The 23,642-nt window shown below is 51.6% G+C and overlaps 1 protein-coding gene across 2 annotated transcripts; it reads right to left on the bottom strand.

Moving 5' to 3' along the window:
• Nucleotides 1-4,624: 4,624 nt before the first annotated feature.
• SP2 (Sp2 transcription factor) lies at nucleotides 4,625-23,381 on the bottom strand. Of its 2 annotated transcripts, none has more exons than XM_065422558.1 (7): nucleotides 23,317-23,381; nucleotides 13,540-13,616; nucleotides 12,039-12,992; nucleotides 11,090-11,390; nucleotides 6,673-6,847; nucleotides 6,353-6,546; nucleotides 4,625-5,887 (listed from the first exon to the last, which is right to left on the bottom strand). In XM_065422558.1, exons 2-7 carry the CDS (start codon nucleotides 13,600-13,602, stop codon nucleotides 5,787-5,789), a joined length of 1,788 nt encoding a protein of 595 aa, XP_065278630.1. In that variant the 5' UTR covers nucleotides 13,603-13,616; nucleotides 23,317-23,381; the 3' UTR covers nucleotides 4,625-5,786. The 2 variants fall into 2 exon arrangements, with proteins under 2 accessions (XP_065278630.1, XP_065278631.1); XM_065422559.1 differs by lacking the exon at nucleotides 23,317-23,381 and adding an exon at nucleotides 18,482-18,622.
• Nucleotides 23,382-23,642: the final 261 nt, after the last annotated feature.

Raw genomic sequence — 23,642 nt, 5'->3', positions numbered from 1 at the left:
CCTGCCCTATTTTAAAGTAGGCCCTTGCTTAAATTCCAGTTTAAAGGCAGGAGTGCAGTCGAGTGACTAGAGCAGGGAGGCAAGATTCCTGGGTTCTAATCCTGGCTGTAGGATGGAGTGTAGTCTAGTGGTTGGAGCAGGACTTTCATAGAAAGACTAGTATTCATAGAATATCAGGGTTGGAAGGGACCTCGGGAGGTCATCTAGTCCAACCCCCTGCTCAAAGCAGGACCAATCCCCAGACAGATTTTTGCCCCAGATCCCTAAACGGCCCCCTCAAGGATTGAACTCACAACCCCGGGTTTAGCAGGCCAATGCTCAAACCCCTGAGCTGTCCCTCCCCCCTAACTCTTGGGTTATATTCCCAGCTCTGCCAGTAACGTGCTGTGTGACCCAAGGCAAGTTACTCAACCTTTCAGTGCCTCAATTTCCCCATCTGTAAAATGAGGGTTGATATCCCCCCCACTGAGATCAATGGGATTGGGCCTGAGAGAGGACAGCTGGGGTTAGCCCAGCGTCTGTCGCTTGTGTAGCCTGCACGGTGGGGTCTGCCTGAGTCTCCCCAGACTCTGGGCACCCACAAAGAGCAGAATGACGAGGGGCGTCTCTCCCTTTGCCATAGGAGAATGGGAGGCCCAAGCTGGAGCTGATCCCCAACTCGGGGGTCTACATCACCCACCACCAGCTGGACGACCTCTCGCAGGTTTCTACCGACAAGCCCAAGCTGATGACCAGACGCCTGCTGGATTACTTCTTCTCCCGGGAGACGCTCGCCAGGTCTTCGGCCACCGGCCAGCGCATCGCCCACAACAACACGACCATGGAGAAACCCATCCGCCTGCCGGTCGCAGTGGTAAATGCTATCAAAGGTAGGGGGGGTGGGCAGGGGGCTCTGTGGAGGGAGATGGGGCGAGGCTGGGGCTCCCGACGACGCAGAGGGTGGAGAGCGCACATGGTGTCGATCCCCCGCAGAAGGGACAGGATGACGCTGTTTGATCCTGGCCGACAGGTTCCTTCTGCTCACCTCCTCCATTGTCCTTGCCCAGCAGGAGGGGTTCTGTTTGGTGCCAAGTCGGACTGCCTGGGACTGAATCCACAGAGCCGGCGGATAGCACTGGCAGGGGCACTTCAAGCGTCCGTCCCACAGCAAAGCCAACGGGGCTGAGGCCTGCTTGGGGTTTTCCTCGGGCAGCCTTTCCGGTCTGCATGCCCGGTTCAGTTCTCAGCTCCCCTGCTGAGACTGCCAGAGCTGGCCAGTTAGTGCCGAGGTGGTGACGGCTGCTGGGGATCGGGACTAGCTGTCTACTGGCAAGAGGACCGAGCCGCCCCACTCCTTTCACCTTGGCCATGCACCGCCCCAGGGAGATGATGATTTTCAGTCCCTGGCGAGCCGGGCTTGATTTGAATTGGGGACTTAGAGAGGAAAAGCTCAGAGCCCATTCCCAGCCCCTCGAACCATCCAATCTGCTATTTGGGAATATATTTTATCCGTACCCTCATCTGTGCTGGTACAACTCCCCCTTCTGCCGTAGTTCAGGTCCCCCAAACACAGCAGCATTGTTACTGCCAAAAGAGTCATTGGGCCCGGCCCAGCGAATAACAAAACATAACCACCCAGCATTAGTGGTGAGAAACACGTGAGGCTGCAGAAAGAGAGGGTTAGCTTTAAATACCCCAAGCTGTGTGCCTGGATTGGACAGGCAGAGACGCCGGAACAATTCTAACAGCAGATGCAGGCCAAGGTTTCCAGAAAGGGTCCACTCGAGGCACCTTAAAGGGTCCTGATTTTCAGAGTGCCAGTGCTAAGTGCTTTCTGAAAACCCCGTCAAGGGGTCTCAGATTGGGCACCCACAAGCTAAGGCAGCCCAGATCCCCAGTCACGTCCCCCCGCGCTTTACACACCTTCAACTCACTAGTGTTTCTGATCTAGTTAATCCGCCGCCCTCATGCAGTTCCTATGATGTAGGGATTACCACCCCGTTCGGCAGCAAAGGATTCAGACACAGAGGGTGAAGAGACCAACGGGCTAAATGCAAGATCAGATTGGATGGGTGATGCCCCAGGCCACAGAGCAAGTTAGTAGCACCTCTGGGATGAGAGCCTGGTGCCCTTGTCTGGGTCCCACATGCTGCAGGGTCTTAGGGGTTTTGCATGATGGGATCCGGCGGGATTCATCTCAGTGGATTCATAAAAAGCCAGAGCGACTCTGGTTGTTTGCTCCACTTCTCTGCCCTCCCCACCCTCCTCCAGAGTACGTCACCAAAGTGTGCGGCAAGAGCTGCAACTTCAACGCCGTGATCAACAGCAAGTGTGGCACCTCCCGGAGGGCGGTCAAGAAAATGATCATCAAGATGGAGTAGACGGCGCCTGGGCCGGGGCCTCCCAAACGTCCATCAAGACAACAGCGAACCAACTCTGAAAACGCTCCTCAGAGGATCCGTCGTCGCCCGCGCTCCAACGGACGCTGGGGTGCTGGCGGCCCAGGTCCCCTCCCACACAGCAGCTCTGGGGGTGAGCGCGGTGGAGATAATGCGCCCCTCCCGGCACGCGTTACGGGGGGCAGCAGTGGTGCAGCTTGGGCTCTCGTGCACTTAGTACATGCCCCGCGGGGCCTGAAGCGCCTGTTGTGTGGCCATCCTGGGGCACTCAGTCCTAGCCTGCAGACCTCGGTGCGTGCATTCCTGGGGAGGGGTGACTTACGCCTTCTAATGAAGCGTCTGGGATCTGCCACGCCTGGGGGAGCAGCGAGCTGGCGGGTGTGTTCTTCCGTTCTAACGAGTCCCTGAGGAGGGAGGGATGATCTCTGTCCTCTTTCAAAACTCGTCAGCTCCATTCTGGAATCCCGGCTCCGTGACGCTGAACATTAACGCTGCAGCCCTCTCCTCCGCCTCTGGGCAAGCGCTTCTCCCAGCGCATCAGACTGGAAGAGGGACAGTGCCGCAGTCACGGCACTGGACTTTCTGGCCAGAGCAGGGGAACTTCTGCTTTGAAACAGTTCTTACCGGACTGTTTACCGGCCGGGCCTGTAGATAAACCCAGAGCTTTAGTCTGTGGAGTGAGGGGGGATTCAGTCTCCCTCCCATCGGGCAAGGTCTGCTCTCCTGCGGAGACTCATGGCCTGGCTCAACAGGCAAGTTCTCTGCTCGCCTGTAAGAATTTAACTGTGGGCGAGACATTTTTTTCCCCCCCGTAAAGAAAGTTCCCATAAATACTCTATTTCTTGTAAATAAAACAATCCTTCCTCTCCTCCCAACTTCCCTAATAAAGGCTGGAATGTAACAGTGCAGGCTCAGTTGTTTTTCCTTACTGCTTCCCCAAGCTCATGGAATTTATAGTCTCTAGGGTTGTTATAGAGATTAAAAGTAGCATTTTGGGATGCTAAGCTGCCTACGGTAGACTCAGCCAAAACAGGCTGGGTAATTTTAACCGTAGTTCCTTCCCTCCTGTCCCAGATGCTGAACTATTTCTTACCGACCCCCCGAAGCCATGATCCAGCCCGAAGGCCTCTCTGAAAGAGAATTCTAAGTGGCCACTTTGGTGCAGTTATTGGCCTCCTCTGGCAGGCTCAGAATGGAGCAGTTCCCACCTTTCCATTCCCGAGAATGAGCTAACGATGACGCTGGCTCCTTTAAGAGGATCCCTCTCCTGCTTCCAGGAGATGTTAACAGAGCACAGCAGGGGCAGCGTGTGTGTGGAGGGGGAGGGATGGAGGTAGGGGGACACTTTCCAATGACTCCAGTTCCAGAGCAATTTCTCCCGCCCTCCAGGTCACCGGGCAGCTTTTGAAAGTCATTGGCTGTACTTTTTCCTGCCCGGGACTGGTGAACGGGGCTTGATTGAAGGCCTTCGGGTACCCAGAGCAGGGACAGCACGAGGGCTTCCCCAACAGTGCCCCAGCCCTGGAGAAGGGGGTTTAAAGGGGCCAGCCCCCTCCCTCTGATTTTTGGTTGAGAATGCCCCCGAGGGGGATTATGGCCATGGTGGTTCATCTCGACGTGGACACTCGTCTGGGGGGGGGGACCAGCAGCTCGTTTCCCAAGGTCAGGCAGGTTAGAGGGTAAAGCTTGTGTCGCCCCATCCAGAGAAGGACTCGCAGACCCACAGATGGTTCTGAGGTCCGGCCCGCCTGCACCGACGGGATCCTTTTTTGGGTGAAGCTCGGGAGGATTAAAGAGATGCTCCAAAAGATGAAAGCCAGTGGGCAGCAACTGTAAAACTCTTTGCAACAAGGACTGTCTCTTATTCTAATGTACAGCTCCTAGCACAATGGGGCCTTAATACAAATAACAGTGTGGTCTGGTGGGTGGGGCATTGGCCTGGGATTCAGGACACCTCAGTTCCATTCCCAGCTCTGCCACTGATCCTGAGCAGTTCACTTCCCCTCTGTGTGCCGATCTTTCTCCTCCCAGCCTTTGCCTTGTCTAGGTAGATTGTCAGCTCCTTGGGGCAGAGACAATGTAGGTGGCTCCAGTGGACGGGGTTGAAATCTTGGCGAGTCTGTTGGTGCTGTATATAAACAACTGACCTGGTCACCCCCCAACTAACCTTCTCACTTCTCCCCAAAAGCTGGTCTCTCTTACCGGGCGTCACGCTTATGAGACAAAGGATCCTTTGCTTCCCATGCTGGGTTTGCCTCTGGCGACTAAATTTATTTAGCAAGAAAAAACTCTTGGCTGACTCTGCACCAGCCAGCCAGTTACATCGTTAATAAAGAATAACAGATCTGTCACTTAATTCATAAAACATACCTCAAGCAGTTACACCTAAAAAATAAAGTGGATTTTTTTTTTTTAATTTAAAAGCTCAAAAATAACAAGCCATATGTTTTTGAAACATGTAGTAAACACGGAAGCAATATAGTCTATGATACAATATACACTATACACAGTGATGGGCTGCGGGGAGGTGGGCGGGGTAGGTATTATGGGCAAAAGAGGATTTAAAGATCCAAGATTCAAAAGGAAACGCCGCGTCAATGGGAAATGAAAAGGAAAAATAAATCAGTGGAGAGAAAAAACCCTCTTCAATTCATTATTGGAAAAGAACTTTGGAGGGAAAAGGATTGGGAGGGGAGATTATTAACCGGGCACAATTAAATAAAAAAAAAAAAAAAGCACTCACGATACACAATGTTCATACTCGGGAGCTGGGAGCGTAAGGCAACAATTTCCATAGAAAAAAAGAACCTTCCAAAGGAGTTTATATAGAGAGATATTTATAGATATTTATAGATTTTAAATATAAAGTAGGAATGTGCCGCAGAGCGCCGGGTGGGCTGTCTGTGGAGTGCTGCCCCCTGCTGTGTCAAAGCTTCACAAGCGCGGGGAGGAGGGGGCCCACCGTGAGAAAGTTTCGCTGGCATCCTTGTGCCGTTTACACGAGGTTGGCACGGCCCTGCTTCTTCAGTCCCCCCAGCCTGCGGTGCAGCGAGGAGGGGCTGCCGCTCGCACCCATGTCAGCATTTTCCTTTGGAAACAAGGGCTTCTCCTTCGTCCCGGCCCGTGCGATCAATGTCGCGCTCTGCGGAGGAAGGAGCTGGATTCCCAAGGATTGTGCTGGAAGGCGGATGGCTTCCAAGGAAGGAAGATCAGCAATGACTCCTCTCCCCGCGCAGACGCCTCTGGGAGGGTATCAAAGCCAGGAGCGCGACTACGGCTGCAGAGTCCCAGGCTGGCCGTCTGCCCAACCCCTACGCCGTACCCTTGCCAGGGACTGTCCATGACAGTGCGGGCCTTAGCCAGTGCTTAGAGGCCCAGCTGGCGGCCCCCGTCTGGCTGCCGCTAAGCCTACAAGTTCTTGGTGACCAGGTGGGTTTTATAGTGCTTCGTCAGGTGGTCACTTCTCATGAAGCGCTTTTGGCACTGCGCACACTCAAAACGCTTATCACCTGCCAGGGAAACAAGAGCAACGTTCAATGCGCCAGAGGCCGGCGCTCGCTGCTGCAGCCAAGCACCCAAGACTCGATCGCTCCAGCTCGGAAGGGCGTGTGTCACAGCCTCATGCCGGGAAGGTGGAATGCACCGATGCATGGTCTCCTTCCTGCCCAGCTCCCCGCGAGCACAGCTAGCATCCCGTCCCTCCCACTGCAGGGAGATGACAGATCCGTGCCAAGCTGTGGTTGGGGCGACGCGAAGGCGGCAGAGACCCCATACGTTCTGGAGCCCCCCTCCCCATCGCCCCGGTGGGCAAGGCGGCAGCATGCTCTGGGGTTACTGGCGAAGCAGAAGCAGGGGAGGGGGGAGACAGTCCCACAAGACCAGCTCCGAGACGCGGCAGGGCTCTCCTCCCGACTACATGCAAAACATCCTGGCAGGACACGGGAGATGGGGAGCAGGGGCGGCGGGCAACAGACCTGTGTGCGTCCGGGCGTGCCGCTGCAGCTCGTCGCTGCGCGTGAACCTCTTCCCGCAGAAGACCCAGTTGCAGACGAACGGGCGCTCGCCCGTGTGCAGGCGGACGTGGGCCCGCAGCAGCGAGGTCTTGCGGAACGTCTTGCCGCACTCAGGGATGTGGCAAATGTGCTTCTTCTTCCCCTGATCCCCTGACCTGGAGGGACAGGAAACCATCGCCACCGTTCCTCTTGCTGACGCGGGGGTGGGGGAAGATGGCTGGCACTGTCTCTCCCCCCCCCTCCCCCTCCAATCGCCTGTCCCACCCCATCTGCCCGCTCACCTTTTCTCCCCGTCCTTGCAGTTGGGGCAGGTGCACGCCATGCGCCGCCTCTTCTCCCCAGGCTGGATCTCCCCGGACAGCGCCTGCTCCATCTGCAGCTGGATCTGGGTTGGGCTCAGGCCGCTGATGGTCAGGTTGTTGCCAGACACGTTTTGGACCGTCAGCTGCTGCTGGCCTGCGGATGAGAAGCAGAGGGAGAAGGGTATTAAGGCTGCTGCTCAGCGTCCCCCTTGGAGACCCCCGACTCCAAGGGGAGATGCAGCCCTCTCGCTGATGGTGTTGTACACACCTCTTTTCCCATACTCCTCATGCAGGCAATGCTCCAGCTGCCTACGCAGATCAAATCCTTAAAAGGGGGGCCTGGCAAAGGGAAAGGAACCAGCTCCAATAATGTGACCAGTCCCTACTCAGCACTTCCGTTCTCCTCTGTGCCACCCCAGCATGCAGTGTCCCAAAGGCCCTGGACCCCCCCCCCCCCCATGGTGCTGGCCCTTTAAGGGAGAGGTAAGTCCCTTTTTTCTGAATATACTGTGCGGTTTTTCAAAGTTTTCAGTTTAACCCTTTGGGGTGGGGAACGATCGGAACAGGAAACGAAAAAGAAACTTTGAAAAAACGTGCAATATATTGACAAAAAAAATGGGACTTACCTGGCACCCCGAGGGGCCAGCTCCAAGCTCTGGCTTCAGGGACGCGGGAGCCTGGGCCACGCCGGGGGCTGGAAAGAAGAAAACTGATGTCAATGTCAGTGAGTGGAACTGATCCTCCCAGGGCCCCTGGATGATGGAAATCCAACATCCTTCGGTGCTGCTGAAAAAGGTCAGCTCAGCGCCTCTTCAGACCGAAGCCGCTGAGCAGATGCAGCATCGACAGGGCACGCTTTCCCTTCAGCGTGCCTCAAGACTGCTCTGCGGGGATCCTCTCTCTGCAGTGGAGAGGGCAGCTCAGCTTCCACAGTGCTTGGCTTCACCATGGGGGCCCGCCAAGCAAGTGGCCAATAAGCTCCAACTGGGGAGTGGAGACGTCTATGTGGAAAACGGGCTGAGACACCCATCAACTCATCTCACGTATGGAACAGCCAGCGGAGCCTGGGCTGGATCTGAACTTGCAACCCTTGAGGTGGAAGGTCCCATTATCATCTCAGGACTCGCCTCTTCAGCCATCTACCCTACGCTGGAAGCTGGGAATTTACTGTGAAACCACTACACCACGATGGATGAGGCTGACAGGGGTGAATATCTGCCAGTGCCGATTCATTTATTTGCTGGTTTCGGGACGGATGTGTGTGCAAGCCACGAATCATGGCAACTCACTTAGCAACTATGCCGTATTTTACACTGCTTTGGTTTAGCCAAGCGAGGAAGAACAGCTTCCAACTTAAAAATCCAGCTGGGAATCTTGCCGCTTCCTGCTGAGGAAGAAGCCCTCTGGCATGTCTCTCTGGATCCGAAAGCAGATTGCCTTTCTCCAGACAGAACTTCCTCTCCTGATGTTTCCTGCAGCAAAAGCCTCCCATCTGAGCTCTGGAATGCAAAAACCTGCCACTGAGAGCAATGGGTCAATCTACCACGTTGGGTGGGGGCAGATGTAGGCAATGATTCTCCGTAGTCAGCTATGAAAGGAAGTGTCTATGTCTGCCATGCCACCTTGGAAGAGGAGGAGTGGAATGCAGCACAGTATTTGCAACCTCTCTGTTGCCAAAGAGATCTGGGGACTTGGCTAAGGGTATGTCTACACTCCCTAACAGATCGGCAGGTAGTGATCGATCCAGCGGAGATCAATTTATCGCATCTAGTCTAGACGCGGTAAATCGATTCCCGAGCACTCTCCCGTCGACTCCTGTACTCCACTGCCGCAAGAGGCGCAGGTGGAGTCGACGGGGGAGCGGCAGCAGTCGACTCACTGCGGTAAGTTGATCTAAGTACATCGACTTCAGCTACGTTATTCACGTAGCTGAAGTTGCGTAACTTAGATCGATCCCCCCCCAGTGTAGACCAGGCCTAAGACTCACCATTACCTCCAGCCTGCACGAATGCAAGATGGCAGTTGTGGTTTTGATATTTTCTCTGGCATGGTAAGAAAGCCACTTGCCCTAAGAAGGGGACACAGGGCTGTGTCCAGAACTGAACAGCAAGGGCATTATGAAGATGGATATTTTCCAGCAGGAGCTGCCATGGCTCGGGATTGCACAGCCACTCAGAATTCATTGGATTTCTTTCTAATCACTAGTCCGGGACCAGCGCTTGGAAAATTTTAGAGATCCTGAAAGCATCTGTAGTGGTCTGACTACTGGAAGCACCTTCACAATAGCCTTCCCCATGTGACTGTGGCAGGGAATAACTCACCACTTGCTAGAGCAGCGGTTCTCAAACTGTGGGTCAGGACCCCAAAGTGGGTCGCAACCCCATTTTAATAGGGTCGCCAGGGTCATCATTAGACTTGCTGGGGCCCAGGATTTAAGCTTAAGGCCGAGTTCCAACCCCACGCAGGATGGCGGGTCTCGGTCTCCAGCCCCCTACTTCCCCCGGGGTCATGTACTAATTTTGTTGTCAGAAGGGGCTGCAATGCAATGAAGTTTGAGAACCCCTGTGCCAGAGATAAGAGATGAAGGCTTTACACTGCTTGGAAGCTGGGATTCCAAACTTTTGGGTGGTATCAGTCACTGGGTTCTAGCACTAATGGTTTTGTTTTAAATAGCTGCTGCGTAAATAATAGGGAGTTGAAAGGCAAAAGAATCAAGAAGGAAATTGGATGGAGGGATGGTATCACCTGATAGGGATAGACTAGGACGAAGCAGGAATTCCAGCTCTCCAAACCATCTGCCTCTAGTCTCGGGGTGGTATGGTAAGTGGGTGACCTTAAAACTCACTGGTCCCTACATCTACCAGGACTTTTGGGAGACTGGTTCAGGACTAAACAGAGCAAGTCTTAGCCCTCAGACAGGCGTGACTATCAATCCCTGCATTCATTCATTAACGTTGTAGCTCAGAGAGGTTGTGAACCCCGTTAGAATCATAGACTTTAAGGTCAGAAGGGACCATTATGATCGTCTAGTCTGACTTCCTGCACAACGCAGGCCACAGAATCTCACCCACCCACCCACTCCTGTAACAAACCCCTAACCTATGTCTGAGCTATTGAAGTCTTCAAATTGTGGTTTAAAGACTTCAAGGTGCAGAGAATCCTCCAGCAAGTGACCCGTGTCCTACGCTGTAGAGGAAGGCAAAAACCCCCAGGGCCTCTGCCAATCTGCCCTGGAGGAAAATTCCTTCCCGACCCCAAATATGGCGATCAGCTAAACCCTGAGCATGTGGGCAAGACTCACCAGCCAGCACCCAGGAAAGAATTCTCTGCAGTAACTCAGATCCCATCCCATCTAACATCCCATCACAGGCCATTGGGCATATTTACCGCTAATAGTCAAAGATCAATTAATTGCCAAAATTAGGCTATCCCATCATACCATCCCCTCCATAAACTTATCAAGCTTAGTCTTGAAGCCAGATATGTTTTGCCCCCACTACTCCCCTTGGAAGGCTGTTCCAGAACTTCACTCCTCTGATGGTTAGAAACCTTCGTCTAATTTCAAATCTAAACTTCCTGATGGCCAGTTTATATCCATTTGTTCTTGTGTCCACATTGGTACTGAGCTTAAATAATTCCTCTCCCTCCCTGGTATTTATTCCTCTGATATATCCCATCTCTCCCCTCAGCCTTCTTTTGGTTAGGCTAAACAAGCCAAGCTCTTTGAGACTCCTTTCATAAGACAGGTTTTCCATTCCTCAGATCATCCAAGTAGCCCTTCTCTGTCCCTGTTCCAGTTTGAATTCACCCTTCTTAAACATGGGAGACCAGAACTGCACACAGTATTCCAGATGAGGTCTCACCAGTGCCTTGTATAACGGTACTAACACCTCCTTATCTCTACTGGAAATACCTCACCTGATGCATCCCAAGACCTTAGCTTTTTAGTTTTTTTTAACAGCCAAATCACATCGGCAGCTCATAGTCATCCTGTTATCAACCAATACTCCGAGGTCCTTCTCCTCCTCTGTTACTTCCAAGTGATGCATCCCCAGCTGGAGCTCAGCACAGCTGATCTAACAGGCAATGCTTTCCCAGGAAGTGCCTGGAGAGGCCTCCCTAGGGCTGCAGAGATGCTATGTGGGATCTTTTGGGATGAAAGGGGCTATAGAATTGTAGGGCAGTTAACACCTTGCAATACTCTGTCACAGGCTCCAGGGCTTGGCTTAAGAGGGGGGATCCAACTGAAATCTACGCTGCCAGCTAGGAAGTTCCTGGCCTCCAGAACATTAAGGCTTGGGGAGCTCAGATAGTTCCTTCTCCCTCTACCCCGCCCATCTCCCCAGTCAGCACGTGTCACATCCCCACCACCAGTGTGTCACAATGCATATCCCACCTCCGGTGTTGGTGATGGTGACAGGTACTCCTTGGACTTGGACACCGTTAATGTTGATGGTCTGCATCGCCTGGGCCGCGGCTGCCAGTTGAGCCGCGTTCAAGCTGATGATGCCTCCGGCAGGGGCGATCTTTGGCAGGGGGCGCTCTTTGCGTGCGGCTGGCTTTTTGCAGCTTCCTCCTGCTTGGGAGCTGCGGGACACGGGGCTGCTGCACGAGGTGGGAGAAGGGGCCACTGTCACAGCTGGGGCTTCCTGAAGCAGCACGGTCTGCAGCTCCCCTGAAGGTGTTTTGAAGTAGACCTGAAGGAAGAAGGAAACAGGAAAGGAATCAGACCAGCCGTCGCTTAGCAAGAGGACAAATACGGCCCTGTGTGACCCACAGGATCGGAATGATGGGCTTCAGGTCCAGGACACCCAAGGCCGTAGTAAGTCCGCAATTCACGAGGAATTAAATGTAATTAACATACACTACGACCAGCCTGCTAGAGGAGTTTTCTGTGCCTTCCCAGCACCAGGGCTGCCCTGGATCTCTCCACCTAGTCATGATCAGTCAAGAATCAGGAGCAGGCTATGTAAAAATAAGGCAAGTCCTGCAAGGATCCATCACAAGAAAGGCTTCTAACAGACAGGAAGGTGGCTGCTTGCCACACACTAGTGACATCAACCCCTCTCTGTACAACAGACTTAAATAAGCCTTCCACCTCCCTCGCAACACAGCAAACCACCATGCTTGCATAAGATGGAAATCTGGGCTTGCAATACGCAGCTGGAAAGGAGAAGTTGCCCCGGCATTTCTAAACACAAACCCTGCCTGCAAAGAGATTCCTGTCTCACGCAGTACCCCCAGGCCACTCTGCCTTTCCTTATACACCACCCGCTGAGTCAGTGATCCTCGGTGGAGCTCCCAGACACAGATGTACCCACCAGAAAGGGTTCAGGACCTGGTACCTGCGTAGGAGTTGGCTCAGCTGCCTGGATCTGAAAGTTCTGAGAGGACTTCTGGGGGACGGTAGGGAGAGTGGCAGAGGCCGCCTGGACCACTCTCAGGGCCTGCTGGGGAATCTGTACCACCTGCTGCTCTTGCTTGGGTTGGACCACCTGGACCTGCTGCACCACCGCTGGCTGGCCCGAGCCAGGACTCTGCACTATCAGCAGGTTATTTCCTGCCTGGATGATGTTATCTGCCGTAGTCTCTATCAACACCGTTTCTACTTGCTCGGCCACCGCCATGGCTGTCGTCTGGGCTGGTGACATGGCCTTCTTTCTAGTCTTTTTACAGGGCTTTGACGGGCTCTCGGTTATGATCTGAGCCTGAGCGCCGGGCTCAGCGGCGTTCACCAGGTTATTAACCGGCAGGGTGAGTGTTACGTTGCTGCCACCGGTCAGTTTGACGACGTTGCTTGCACTCTGCACAGACGATGCCCCAGCCTTGTGCGCGGGAGCCGGCTTGATTGGCACAGGCTTGTGCGTGGAAGAGGAGGGGGTAATGATCGCTTGGTTAGTGCCGGGAATAATCTGAATCTGATTGGCGAGGTTCTGCTGAACTTGTATGGTCTGCCCCCCTGCTGCTTGAATCTGTGGGACAGTCTGGTACTGGATGTTCGTCGACGAGCGGGCCCCTTTGTTGATCATGGTTGGATTCTGAATGGCAAAAACCAGCTGCCCCCCAGGATAGGATGTCCCAAGCTGAGACCCCTGGATCTGGAAGAGGTTCCCTTTCGACGACAAGATCCCAAAGCTGTTTTTACTGGAACCCAGAGGAACTGGTGCGGGTTTGATGGGGACAAGTTTTCGAGGTGTGGGCTGAGGTGGGGCCGGAGGAGTGACGGCGGCTTCCACGGCGGGAGGACCGATTTTACTACATGTTGCTGCAAGCAGGGCTAGTGGAGAGGGCTGAGAGTCCTAGAGGAGGAGACAGGAATGAGAGACGGGTTCGAGCTGAGTTGGTTCAGCTGACGCAGGAGATCAGTTTCAGAGGTGATGTAAACACAAAGCAAGCTTCTACGGTTTCTGTACAGCTGTCAGAATCTTCCTTACCCATCACCAGTGCCTTTGATCTCAAAGCACTTTACGTACATGTACCCCCACATCCCCCTTTGGAGACAGGATGGTGTTACTAGACCCATTAAGCAAATGGGGAAAATGAGACATACGGAAGGGAAGGGACTTCTCCAAGGCCACAAAGTGACTCGGTGGCACAACTAGGAAGAGAAACCAGGAGACCTGGCTTCCGGTCCTGTGTTTTACAAGGCCACCCTTCCTTCTGAATCAACAGCACCAACCTCTACAGAGACAGGGGAGGAAGCTCTGCAGGAGATGCTGATCCCCTGAGGGCGCAGTCAAGCAGCCACTAGCAAAACGGTTTCCCAGGCACATTACACAGCTGTGAGTGGGGTGTGTCCCGGAGCTCTCAATGCCACGGTAAAGAGCCAGGCAATCTCCCTCTCACCTGTGCTGTGGAGGCAGCAGGCTGCAGGTATTCACTAGGACTGACTGCTGCAGTGGCGGCCATGCTGTCCTCTTGATCTGCAGGAAGGAAACACACAGAGGGAGGAGTAAGGCAAATGGTGACAACAAGGAGCATAATTCTCTCCCTTCTGCATCACCCCCAGCCCCCACACCTAAAGGAGTCACACGGCACTTCAGTCCTCTGAACTGATCTCGCCCTCCGAAATCATCAGCGCTGACCCAACAAATGGCTCAGTTACTGGCTGCGTGCGCCTTCATGTGAAGTGGGATTTTATCATTTCGCAATTTGTTATTTCATCCTTTGCATAGATTGTTGCTAACTGTAGAAGGGACCATTATGTCACCATGGGCAGCAAACAGAAGCAAAGGATCAGAAGACAGAGGGAAATGGCTGGATCCCTCGATTATTTATTTGTGTCTTAGCAGCGCCTAGGGGCCCTGCTGTGCTGGGCGCTGTACAAACACAGAGGAAGAGACAGACAGTCCCTGCCCTGAAGAGCCTTCAAGCTACACAGAGCAGACGGAGAAAGGGTGGGAGGGGAAATAGAGGCCCAGAGACTTGCCCAAGGCCACGCAGCAGAAAGAAGAGGAGATCCTCTGGTCTGACTCCCAGTCCAGTACTCTGTCTGCAAATCCATGTTGCCTTCTGTTTGCTTCCAAGGGAATGTCTACACTGCCAAAAAAACCCTGTGGCAGGTCATCTCCGAGCCTGGGGCTATAGACTCAGGCTTGTGCTCTGGCACTAAAACCAGCCATGTAGACATTCTGGCTTGGGCTGGAGCTCAGGCTTTGAAGCCCACCCCACTCCCTGGACTTCGGGGGCCAAACGGTCTACACAGCTATTTTCAGTGCCGCAGCGTGACCCCCGGCTCTGAGACTCACTGCCGTGGGGTTTTTTTTTTTGCAGTGTAGACATACCTGAAGTTTTCTATCAGGGTAAAGTTTTAATGCTGTTTTGGGTTGGAAAGACAGTCAGTGCTGATTCCTTTGGTGTGTTATTGGTGCAGAATGTTGATAAGCCATTATGAGATAACTCTCTGATGGAGGTCCCCTTCTGGCAGTGCAACTGCGGGAGGGTGAAAGGAAAATGCGAACGTGCAGATGGACAGGGAGGACATATAGCCGCAGTACTCAAAACGAAAGGACAAGAAAGCACGGCGGATGATTTCATCAGAGCCAAAGCTAGACAGTGGAATACACGGAGTTTGAAACAGGCAACTGAATGGGAAGAGAGAAGCGTTCAGGTCAAGGATGAGGCTACACTAGGTGGAGACCCGGTAAGAAAAGAGCTTGCCTGACACACTTAGCGGATGGAAACAGAGACTGCAGTAGCAATTATTGGAGTACTCGGATTAGATACTATATTCCTGTCATGCAGCATCAGAACCTGACAGGCACAGCTCTCGCTGAAGGTTTCCAGTATGACCGTCAGCAGTGAAAAGGTTAATACTGTTAGCACTTAATGGAAATACTTGTGCTTCTCCACTGAACAGCCTTCTGATAGGAGTGGGCAAGTTCTCAACTTCTCAGCCCTAACACTCCCTCTGCAGACTCCAGCGAGACAGCAGGGAATGAGGAAGGTTGCGATGAGAACAGCAGAAAGGATTGCTTTTTTTACAGGCTTAAATACAGCGAAGCCAGGGAAAGACCCTCCTAAATCCTTAGCACTTGCAGTGTCTTTTGTCCTGGAGTAGAAAGACATTTCGTCCATGATATTTCCTTTGGCAAATTCCCCGGTCATCCCACCGAACATTCTTGGTATGGCTCAATAGCTTGATAATATTTACCTAGAAGACATGCCAGTGGGAGCTTTTCTAAGCCCGAACTCTCTGCGTTACAATCACTGGCAGGGCACCGATCTGAAATGGGGAGTTATGGACATTTGAGGAACATGGATGTTCACAGCCACTCTCCCATCTCAGAGAGATAAAGGGAGGGGTGATCCTAGGCCTTAAGGTCTGGCACCCACTGTCAGAAACACTGTCAATACACTAGCCCCAACCAAACGCTGCATCCGCACTAGAAAAAGAGGTTGGTTTGGCACCACATGGTAAGATCCCAGTGTGGACAAGGCAGTCTGTAGTTTCACAAGTGTCGAGATGAACGTGGGGAGGGCCTAGGGTTTACCTGACTAGCGAACACTTGTAAAAACAATTGCCTAGTCCACACTAGCACACTAACACATGATGCAAAACCACCTTTTTCCCCCTAGTGAAGACATGGCCGCCCCATAAGCAGAAGGCAAACGCTGAAGTCCAAGAAAAGTGATCCACTTATGACATGGAGAAGCCAAGTCTTAGCTAATAGGGAGGGGAAGTGTTTAGTTCTAGTTTGCTTCACTTTGCTGCTCTGAGCAAAAGCAGCCCGTTTACAATTAGATGGGTCCTCACAGCAAAGCTTGGGATGATCTCAGAATGGGGAGACAGGTTGTACTGCAGTTCGGCTCTCTAGCTTCAGCTACCAACCCTGGGGAGATGTACGGTACCCATGCACCCTGCGCTCCCCATGAGCCACAGCCGCCAAATCAAGGATGCAGTATCCACACCACCCAACATCCTAAGCAACAGTGTGAGGGAAGACACCACAATGGGAGAGAAACAGAATGGCAGGCACGGTCTCTATACAATAGGAGACACATGGCACACAACAGCTGAGTCTGCCTCAGCCTATGAAAAGATGGGAGGAAAGGAACACAGTCCTGACATGCCAGGAGTGTGAACCCTGGGGCTATTTCCCACCAGGTACAAGAAGATTTGACTACATCTCCGGTGATTCAGACAAGGTGGATAGTTCTTGAATAGTGCTCGATAGTACTTTCTTCCACACTGCCTCTCATGCATGGAAGGAGGATCTCTGTAACCATCTGCGAAGCCACCCCCATGACCTCCTTCAAACTCTCCTGGGCCATGATGTCTCTAAAAAACTTGACAACGGTTAGGCAGCTGGTGTGCTGACCAGTACTGTCTTATTGTTTCCTTATGCTCCTCCATCTGTCGGTATCCACCTGTTGTCTCATGTCTTATCTTTAGATCACAAGCTGTTTGGGGCAGGACCCTCTGTTTGTTCTGTGTCTGTACAGTACCTAGCACCATAGGGCCATGGTCAGTGACTGCGGCTCCTACAGGCAACCACGATATAAATAATAAATAGTAAATATAACAGAATTACATCAATACTTCTTACAGGTAGGTCAATGGAGAGACCTACTGAATTAATCAAGCAGCACAGTATGTTATATCAGTTTAAGGAGTAACTCTAGGAATCAGTGTGTGTCTACACTTTACTCACCACAGGAGCCAGTCATCTGATCTTAATACAGCTCAGGGCTAGGAGAAAGGCTATTTATATATTTCAGATGCAATTAAACCCAGAACACTTAGTAACGTCAATGTCCTATGCTCTCATTCTCCGGTTTGCTGTTTTGACGGCCCTGCATGTTACTGACTATTGTTGGTCAGCAGAGACAGAAAACTTCTCTGTGAGCAATGCCGAACCTTTCCCCAAACAGAGAGTAACAAGGAAACTGAGCTAGCGGGCTCCAAGCCAAGTCACCAAGGAGTCCACTTCCCAAAAGCAGACAGTTCAACACTGAGTAAGGAGAGACTCCAGGCTTCTCCCAAAGCTACACAAAGACTCTTTCACATCCTGCTATGGCCAAGTGCATAAATCCTCACAGAGAGTCAGTTTAGAGATTCCCAGAGGCTGGGACATCATCAGATGGAAATTATTTGCACCAGTTCTGATAGAAGGGCATCCATTCCTTCAAGCCACTCTCTGTGGTAACCTCTCAGCCACCGAAGCATCAGATGTTTGTGCCCAGCTAGCTGGCCTTTGATAAAAGGACACATTCTTCCCAGAAAACCAGGGGCTTGAACTCCTAAATGACTGCACCCTCCCTTTCAGCAAAAGCAGGAACGGCTATGGATTAACTTCTTGGATGGCACATGAATGACATTAAGCCAGGCCAAAAAAATGAAACACATTAAGGGAGTGTGTGTGTGTGTGTGGGGGGGGTCATTAACCTTTATAAATCAGTTAGGAGGATAAATGTGGAGAGAGAAGTCATCTCTCAGTGTTTGCTGTTTGAACCCAGTGTTAATCTGTCACCCAAACATTTCCTCCCAACGTCCCCTGGTGACAGTTTGACATTTTGAAAAGGCAGCAGAGTGCAAATCCATTTACAGCATGGTAAAACCAATGGGCTACTTAAACACAACTTCCAGGAGCCTATCTCTCCGTCCAATTCAGATTTGGGGACAGAACCAGAATTTAACAGAGTAAATGTTTCCAAGCCTGTCGTCTTTGGGGCTACAGACCTTTACGAGAGGCAGGAGAAGTTCCTCCTTGGCAAATGATCACCATTTGTCATCATCTAACAGCAGTTTGCTGTGAGCTACTCACTTATTCACCAAGAAGTCACTGAACAATTCAGAGTCACTTTGCCCTTCTGTAAACTCACAACTACAGTCCAGTGCCAAACGGAACAGAACACCCCTTCAACCTGTCAAAGCGCGCTCTGTCTACCCCATTCCCACTGTACTTTGGCTCTCTGCTTGCCACAGGCACAGTTGTGTGCAAAACATGTATCACCGGGTAAGTCCGGTCTGAACCATGAATCTCACACCATCTGATGTTCTCCTACTCCCTTGCCTTCTGAGAGGATGATGAAACAAAGATACCGTGAAGACTGCTGGCTGAAGAGTTGTTTCTTTTATCAAGTTATTTGAGCAAATACAATTAGGACTTGTTCCTGCCCTAGGATACACAAACAGGGATATGTGCGTACTAGCTAACTGTCTAGGTACCGAGTCTTTAAGCATGCAGGCTAAACAGCTCTCTTCATTAGTTTAGGATGCATTTAAAAACTCCACAGGACTGCAATCTGAGCAATCAAGCTGTAGAACAAGAACGAGAAAACTTACCAATCGCGCCAGCCAATGAGAACCCATTTCCAGCCAGTAGTAACGCCTGTTAGAAGCCAGCTGGAACATTCACACCAGCACGATTGGTAGGTTTTCTGAGAGGCAACTCCTTCACTTGTCACAAGACTTAATTTTTTGAAACTCTGCCATTATCTTCAACATTCTACAAAAGATATAAAGGGAAGAGTGGTTTGGGTTGTTTTTTTTCCCTAATGATAATTAGCCCCTTTCATTGAGGCTCTGCCATTAGGAAATTTTCCTTTGTATCTACAACTTCCTTCTCAGTATAAAGAGCCTATGCAAATACTTACATAAGACACCTATCAATACTCAGTACCACAAGCGGCAGAACGTGTCTCCAAGTCCTGCAATCTGGTCTACGCAGGCAGTCTCCTACACAGATATGAAGACTGCGCAGGTGTAAAAGGTCTATCTATCTACATTACTGTAGGATCCAAGTGCCTCACAATCTTTAATGTATTTAGTCTCACAACACCCCCGTGAGGTAGGAACGTATTGTCCCATTTTACATATGGGAAACTGAGGCACAGCAAGGCCAAGTGACTTGCCCGAGGTTGCAAGTCTATAGTGGAGCAGGGACTTAATTTCTCAATTTCTAGGCTTGCCCCCTAACCACTGAACCATCCTTCTCACCCATATGGATCACATTGCATGCCTGGAGCTCACGTATGAAAGAAACTACACTGGAAATAAAAAACACAAAGGAACATCCACCTAACCAAAAGCAGCCTTTGTACATCTGGCTACAGCTGACCTCACCAAATCACAGCTTTCAGTAACATGGCCCTGTTCTTAGTGGGGACAGGTCTAAAAAAGAATAAGACTGAATGATGGGGACAGAAGGTTCCTCTTTTGCAGAGGATTAGAAATACACCTCTACCCCGATATAACGCAACCCGATATAACACGAATTCTGATATAACACGGTAAAGCAGTGCTCCGGGGGGCAGGGCTGCGCACTCCCGCAGATCAAAGCAAGTTCGATATAACGCAGTTTCACCTATAACGCGGTAAGATTTTTTGCTCCCGAGGACAGCGTTATATCGGGGTAGAGTTGTATATGTTTACTGCAGTCAGACAGCAGATTCAGGAAACCTAAAAATAATTACTAAAACCATAAGTCAGACGAGGGAGAAATTTTGTTTTTATTTCTCAGTTCTTCACAATGGTTATTTATTATTTGTTTAGTGTCAACAAGATGCTTGGAGCTGCACATTGGGTAGGTGAGCAGAGCTCTGGTTCTACATTTAATAGGACTGCCAGATAGATTAGGTCCAAAATTTAAGGCTAATGGAGAAAAAATGGATCTTAGTAAAATTGTTTGAGATGATTAGACGGACCTTTGGTCTGATCCAGTATGGCCATTCTTATTAGCTTGTGATGAAACACATACACCCCTGAGAGGCGTAATAAGCCGACTTAACCCCCAGCGTAGACAGCGCTAGTTCAACGGAAGAATTCTTCTGTCAATCTAGCTACTGCCTTTTGGGCAGGTGGATTACCTACAGCAACACGAGAACCCCTCCTGTTGCCGTGGCGAGCGTTTACACTGAAGCGCTACAGCGGCACCACTGCAGTTGTGCTGTTGTAGCATTTTAAGTGTAGGCACAGCCTAAAAGAAGTTACAGAAAATGTATTTTTTCAGTGTGTTTACTCTGTGGATTGGCAAGCACTATGTGTTTAGATGGTTTCACTGTTACCCTGTAGAGCAGTGGTTCTCAATCAGGGGTACACATACTCCTGGAGGTATCCAGAGATCTTCCAGGGGGTACATCAACTCATCTAGATATTTGCCTAGTTTTACAACAGGTTACATGAAAGCACTAGCGAAGTCAGTACATATATATGGAGATATACCTATCTCATAGAACTGGAAGGGACCTTGAAAGGTCATCAAGTCCAGTCCCCTGCCTTCACTAGCAGGACCAATTTTTTTGCCCCAGATCCCAAAATAGCCCCCTCAGGGATTGAACTCATAACCCTGGGTTTAGCGGGCCAATGCTCAAACCACTGAGCTATCCCTCCCCCTTAGTACAAACTAAAATGTCATACAATGACTTGTTTATACTGCTCTATATACTATACCCTGAAATGTAAGTACCATTTTATATTTAAATTGATTTATTTTATAATTATATGGCAAAAATGAGAAAGTCAGCAATTTTTCAGTACTAGTGTGCTGTGACATTTTTGTATTTTTATGTCTGATTTTGTAAACAAGTAGTTTTTAAGTGAGATGAAACTTGGGGGGTACTCAAGACAAATCAGACTCTAGAAGGGGTACAATAGTCTGGAATGGTTGAGAACCACTGATGTAGAGGCAGCTGGCAAAGGAGAAACAAATGTTATGAATTTCAGGCCAGAAGAGACCACTGTGATCATTTAGTCTGACCCCCTGCACAACACAGAGCAGAGAATTTCACCAAATGGCTTCCGCATCAAGCCATAACTTCTGGTTGAACTAGAGCATACATCTGAGAGAGAGAATCCAATCCTGATTTATTAAAAATCTGAAGTGATAGAAACTCAACTGCATCCATAGATAAGTTGCTCAAGTGGTTAATTATCCTCCCTGTAAAATGTGTGCCTTATTTCTTATTGCTAGATATAAATTAGTATAATTGGCACTAAAGAATAAGTAATAAGACCCTTATAAACATCCACAAGGGAACTGAAAATTTTATTTATATAAAATTTATTTTCAGTCATTCAAAGGGTGATCTCTAGCAAAATAAAAATTTGTTTTTAAATGTGTCAATTTCAACTTAACAGCACCCCTTTAATATTCTTAAGTGTTTATCACTAAGGCAAACTGTTTTTAAGATATGATGTTTAACCTGAGTGATCTTCTAGCACCAAAACTTCAATATGTTAGTTCTGGAGTTTCTTCATCAATCAATTCTTCATCAGCAATTCTGATTCTTTAACGCTGTCTTTTCCCTCAAAGAAGAAAGTTTTCACTATCACCAAATTTGCAACCAGTACATCAGGCTGCACTGAGGCCTGGTCCACACTAACCCCCCACTTCGAACTAAGGTACGCAAATTCAGCTACGTTAATAACGTAGCTGAATTCGAAGTACCTTAGTTCGAACTTACCGCGGGTCCAGACGCGGCAGGCAGGCTCCCCCGTCGATGCCGCGTACTCCTCTCGCCGAGCTGGAGTACCGGCGTCGACGGCGAGCACTTCCGGGATCGATTTATCGCGTCTAGACAAGACGCGATAAATCGATCCCAGAAGATCGATCGCTTACGGCCAGACCAGGAAGTAAGTGTTGCGACAACACAAGACTTACATTTTACTTTGCTATACCGGAGTCTGCTGTATGGCTTTGTCCTCAATAGACTTTTTAGGGAAATCCCCCACCATTTCAGCTTCATAGTACTGTAACAGTGGAAGTGCTAACATGGACAAAGTACTACAGGTGGCTACTGGTGCTTTGACAATATGTATGTCATGATATACAGATGACTGGCTCCCCGGGCGCTCACACTCTTATAATTTAGACTTAACATAGTCCTAACCCCCAAGATATTGTTTTGAGTCACTTGGTCCCAGACTCTGGTCTCTAAACCTATACTTCACAGCCTCCCTATAACAGACAGTAGGAGACATATGGAGGGTGTGGATATTTTAACTGCTTGATAGTAAACAACACATTACATGGAGCCCTTGGGACTCCAGCAGCATCAGGGAATGAGAGGGTGATCAGGCCCTGCAGAGACTTCCATCAGCATCAGTCCTGCTGCACCCTGTGGCTCCCAAAGCATCTCATGCAGGCGAGGTTCTCCAGCTCCAAGACCCAGGGACCAAGGATCCCTGTATCCCCACAAACCCCTGCTAACCCCGTCAGTGTCACCCCATGTACTGTAGGGAAGCAGATACCCAGTTAATCCCCTCCATGCACCATTCCCATCTCCGGGCAGCCTGCTCATCCCCTTCCCCAAGGTGCTGCACAAAGTGTCCTCCACACCCACCTCAATGCACTTGGGACCATGCAAACCTCCACACCCCTCAACCACAGTGTCCCTCACCCTAGCCCAATGCACCGAGGACTACGCAAACCTCCGTATCCCCAACGCACCAGGGGACCACACAAGTCTCCCTGCCCACCCCTAGTGCCCCTCCAATGCCCAGCCCAATGCACCGGGGGACCATACAACCCCCCCTCCCCTATGCTCACCCCAATGCACCGGGGGACCATGCAAACCTCCCTCCCCCCTGCCCATCCCTGGCGCCCCCCAATGCACCGGGGGACCGTGCAAACCTCCCTCCCCCCTGCCCATCCCTGGCGCCCCCCAATGCACCGGGGGACCGTGCAAACCTCCCTCCCCCCTACCCATCCCTGGCGCCCCCCAATGCACCGGGGGACCGTGCAAACCTCCCTCCCCCCTGCCCATCCCTGGCGCCCCCCAATGCACCGGGGGACCGTGCAAACCTCCCTCCCCCCTGCCCATCCCTGGCGCCCCCCAATGCACCGGGGGACCCTGCAAGTCCCCCCCGAGACTCCGGCGCAGCAAGAGCTGCGGGTCCCCGGGGAGGCGGGTTATCCCCGCCCGTCCCGCCTCCTCCCGGGCCCCGGAAGCGCCGCCCGCCCGTAGCCCGGGGAGGGCGGAGCAGGGCCCCACGCCCCCTTCCGGGTCCCCGTTCCACCAGGGTCGGCGCCGCTCCCTCCCTCACACCCCGCTGCCGGGGCCCCGAGGCCGGCCCCTCCCCCGCGACCTGCCCCCGTTCTCGGGCCCCGGGGCGGGGGCTCCCGTGCCCTGCCCGCCCGGCCCCCCCGCCCCGGGCAGGGGTGAGCGAAGTGCACAGACCCGGCTGGAGCGGAGGCGGCGGCGGCTCCGACCCCCTCACGGCGCCATCTTCCTCCTCCTCGGCCGCCCGGGCACCGCCCTGAATGCCCCGCCCCCTCGGCTGCCGTTCGGCCAATCCCCACCCGACCAGCACGTTTCCTGGCCAATGGGCGCACTGACACACTTGCACTAACCAATCAAGCGCCACTAACGCCTGATTGGCGTCTCCGCCGATCAAGCGAACCCAGTGATGGAGTGCCGGCTGCACCAATGGGCGGCTGATTTGAGAATGACGGACGGATACGGACGACCAATAGAAAGACCGATTTCTGATTGACGGTGCGGCT

The sequence above is a fragment of the Emys orbicularis genome, chromosome 25 (assembly GCF_028017835.1).
Source record: "Emys orbicularis isolate rEmyOrb1 chromosome 25, rEmyOrb1.hap1, whole genome shotgun sequence".
In the NCBI taxonomy this organism is placed as follows: Eukaryota; Metazoa; Chordata; order Testudines; family Emydidae; genus Emys; species Emys orbicularis.
Note: the sequence above shows the minus strand (reverse complement) of the source record. Positions and strands in the feature narration are given on the sequence as shown.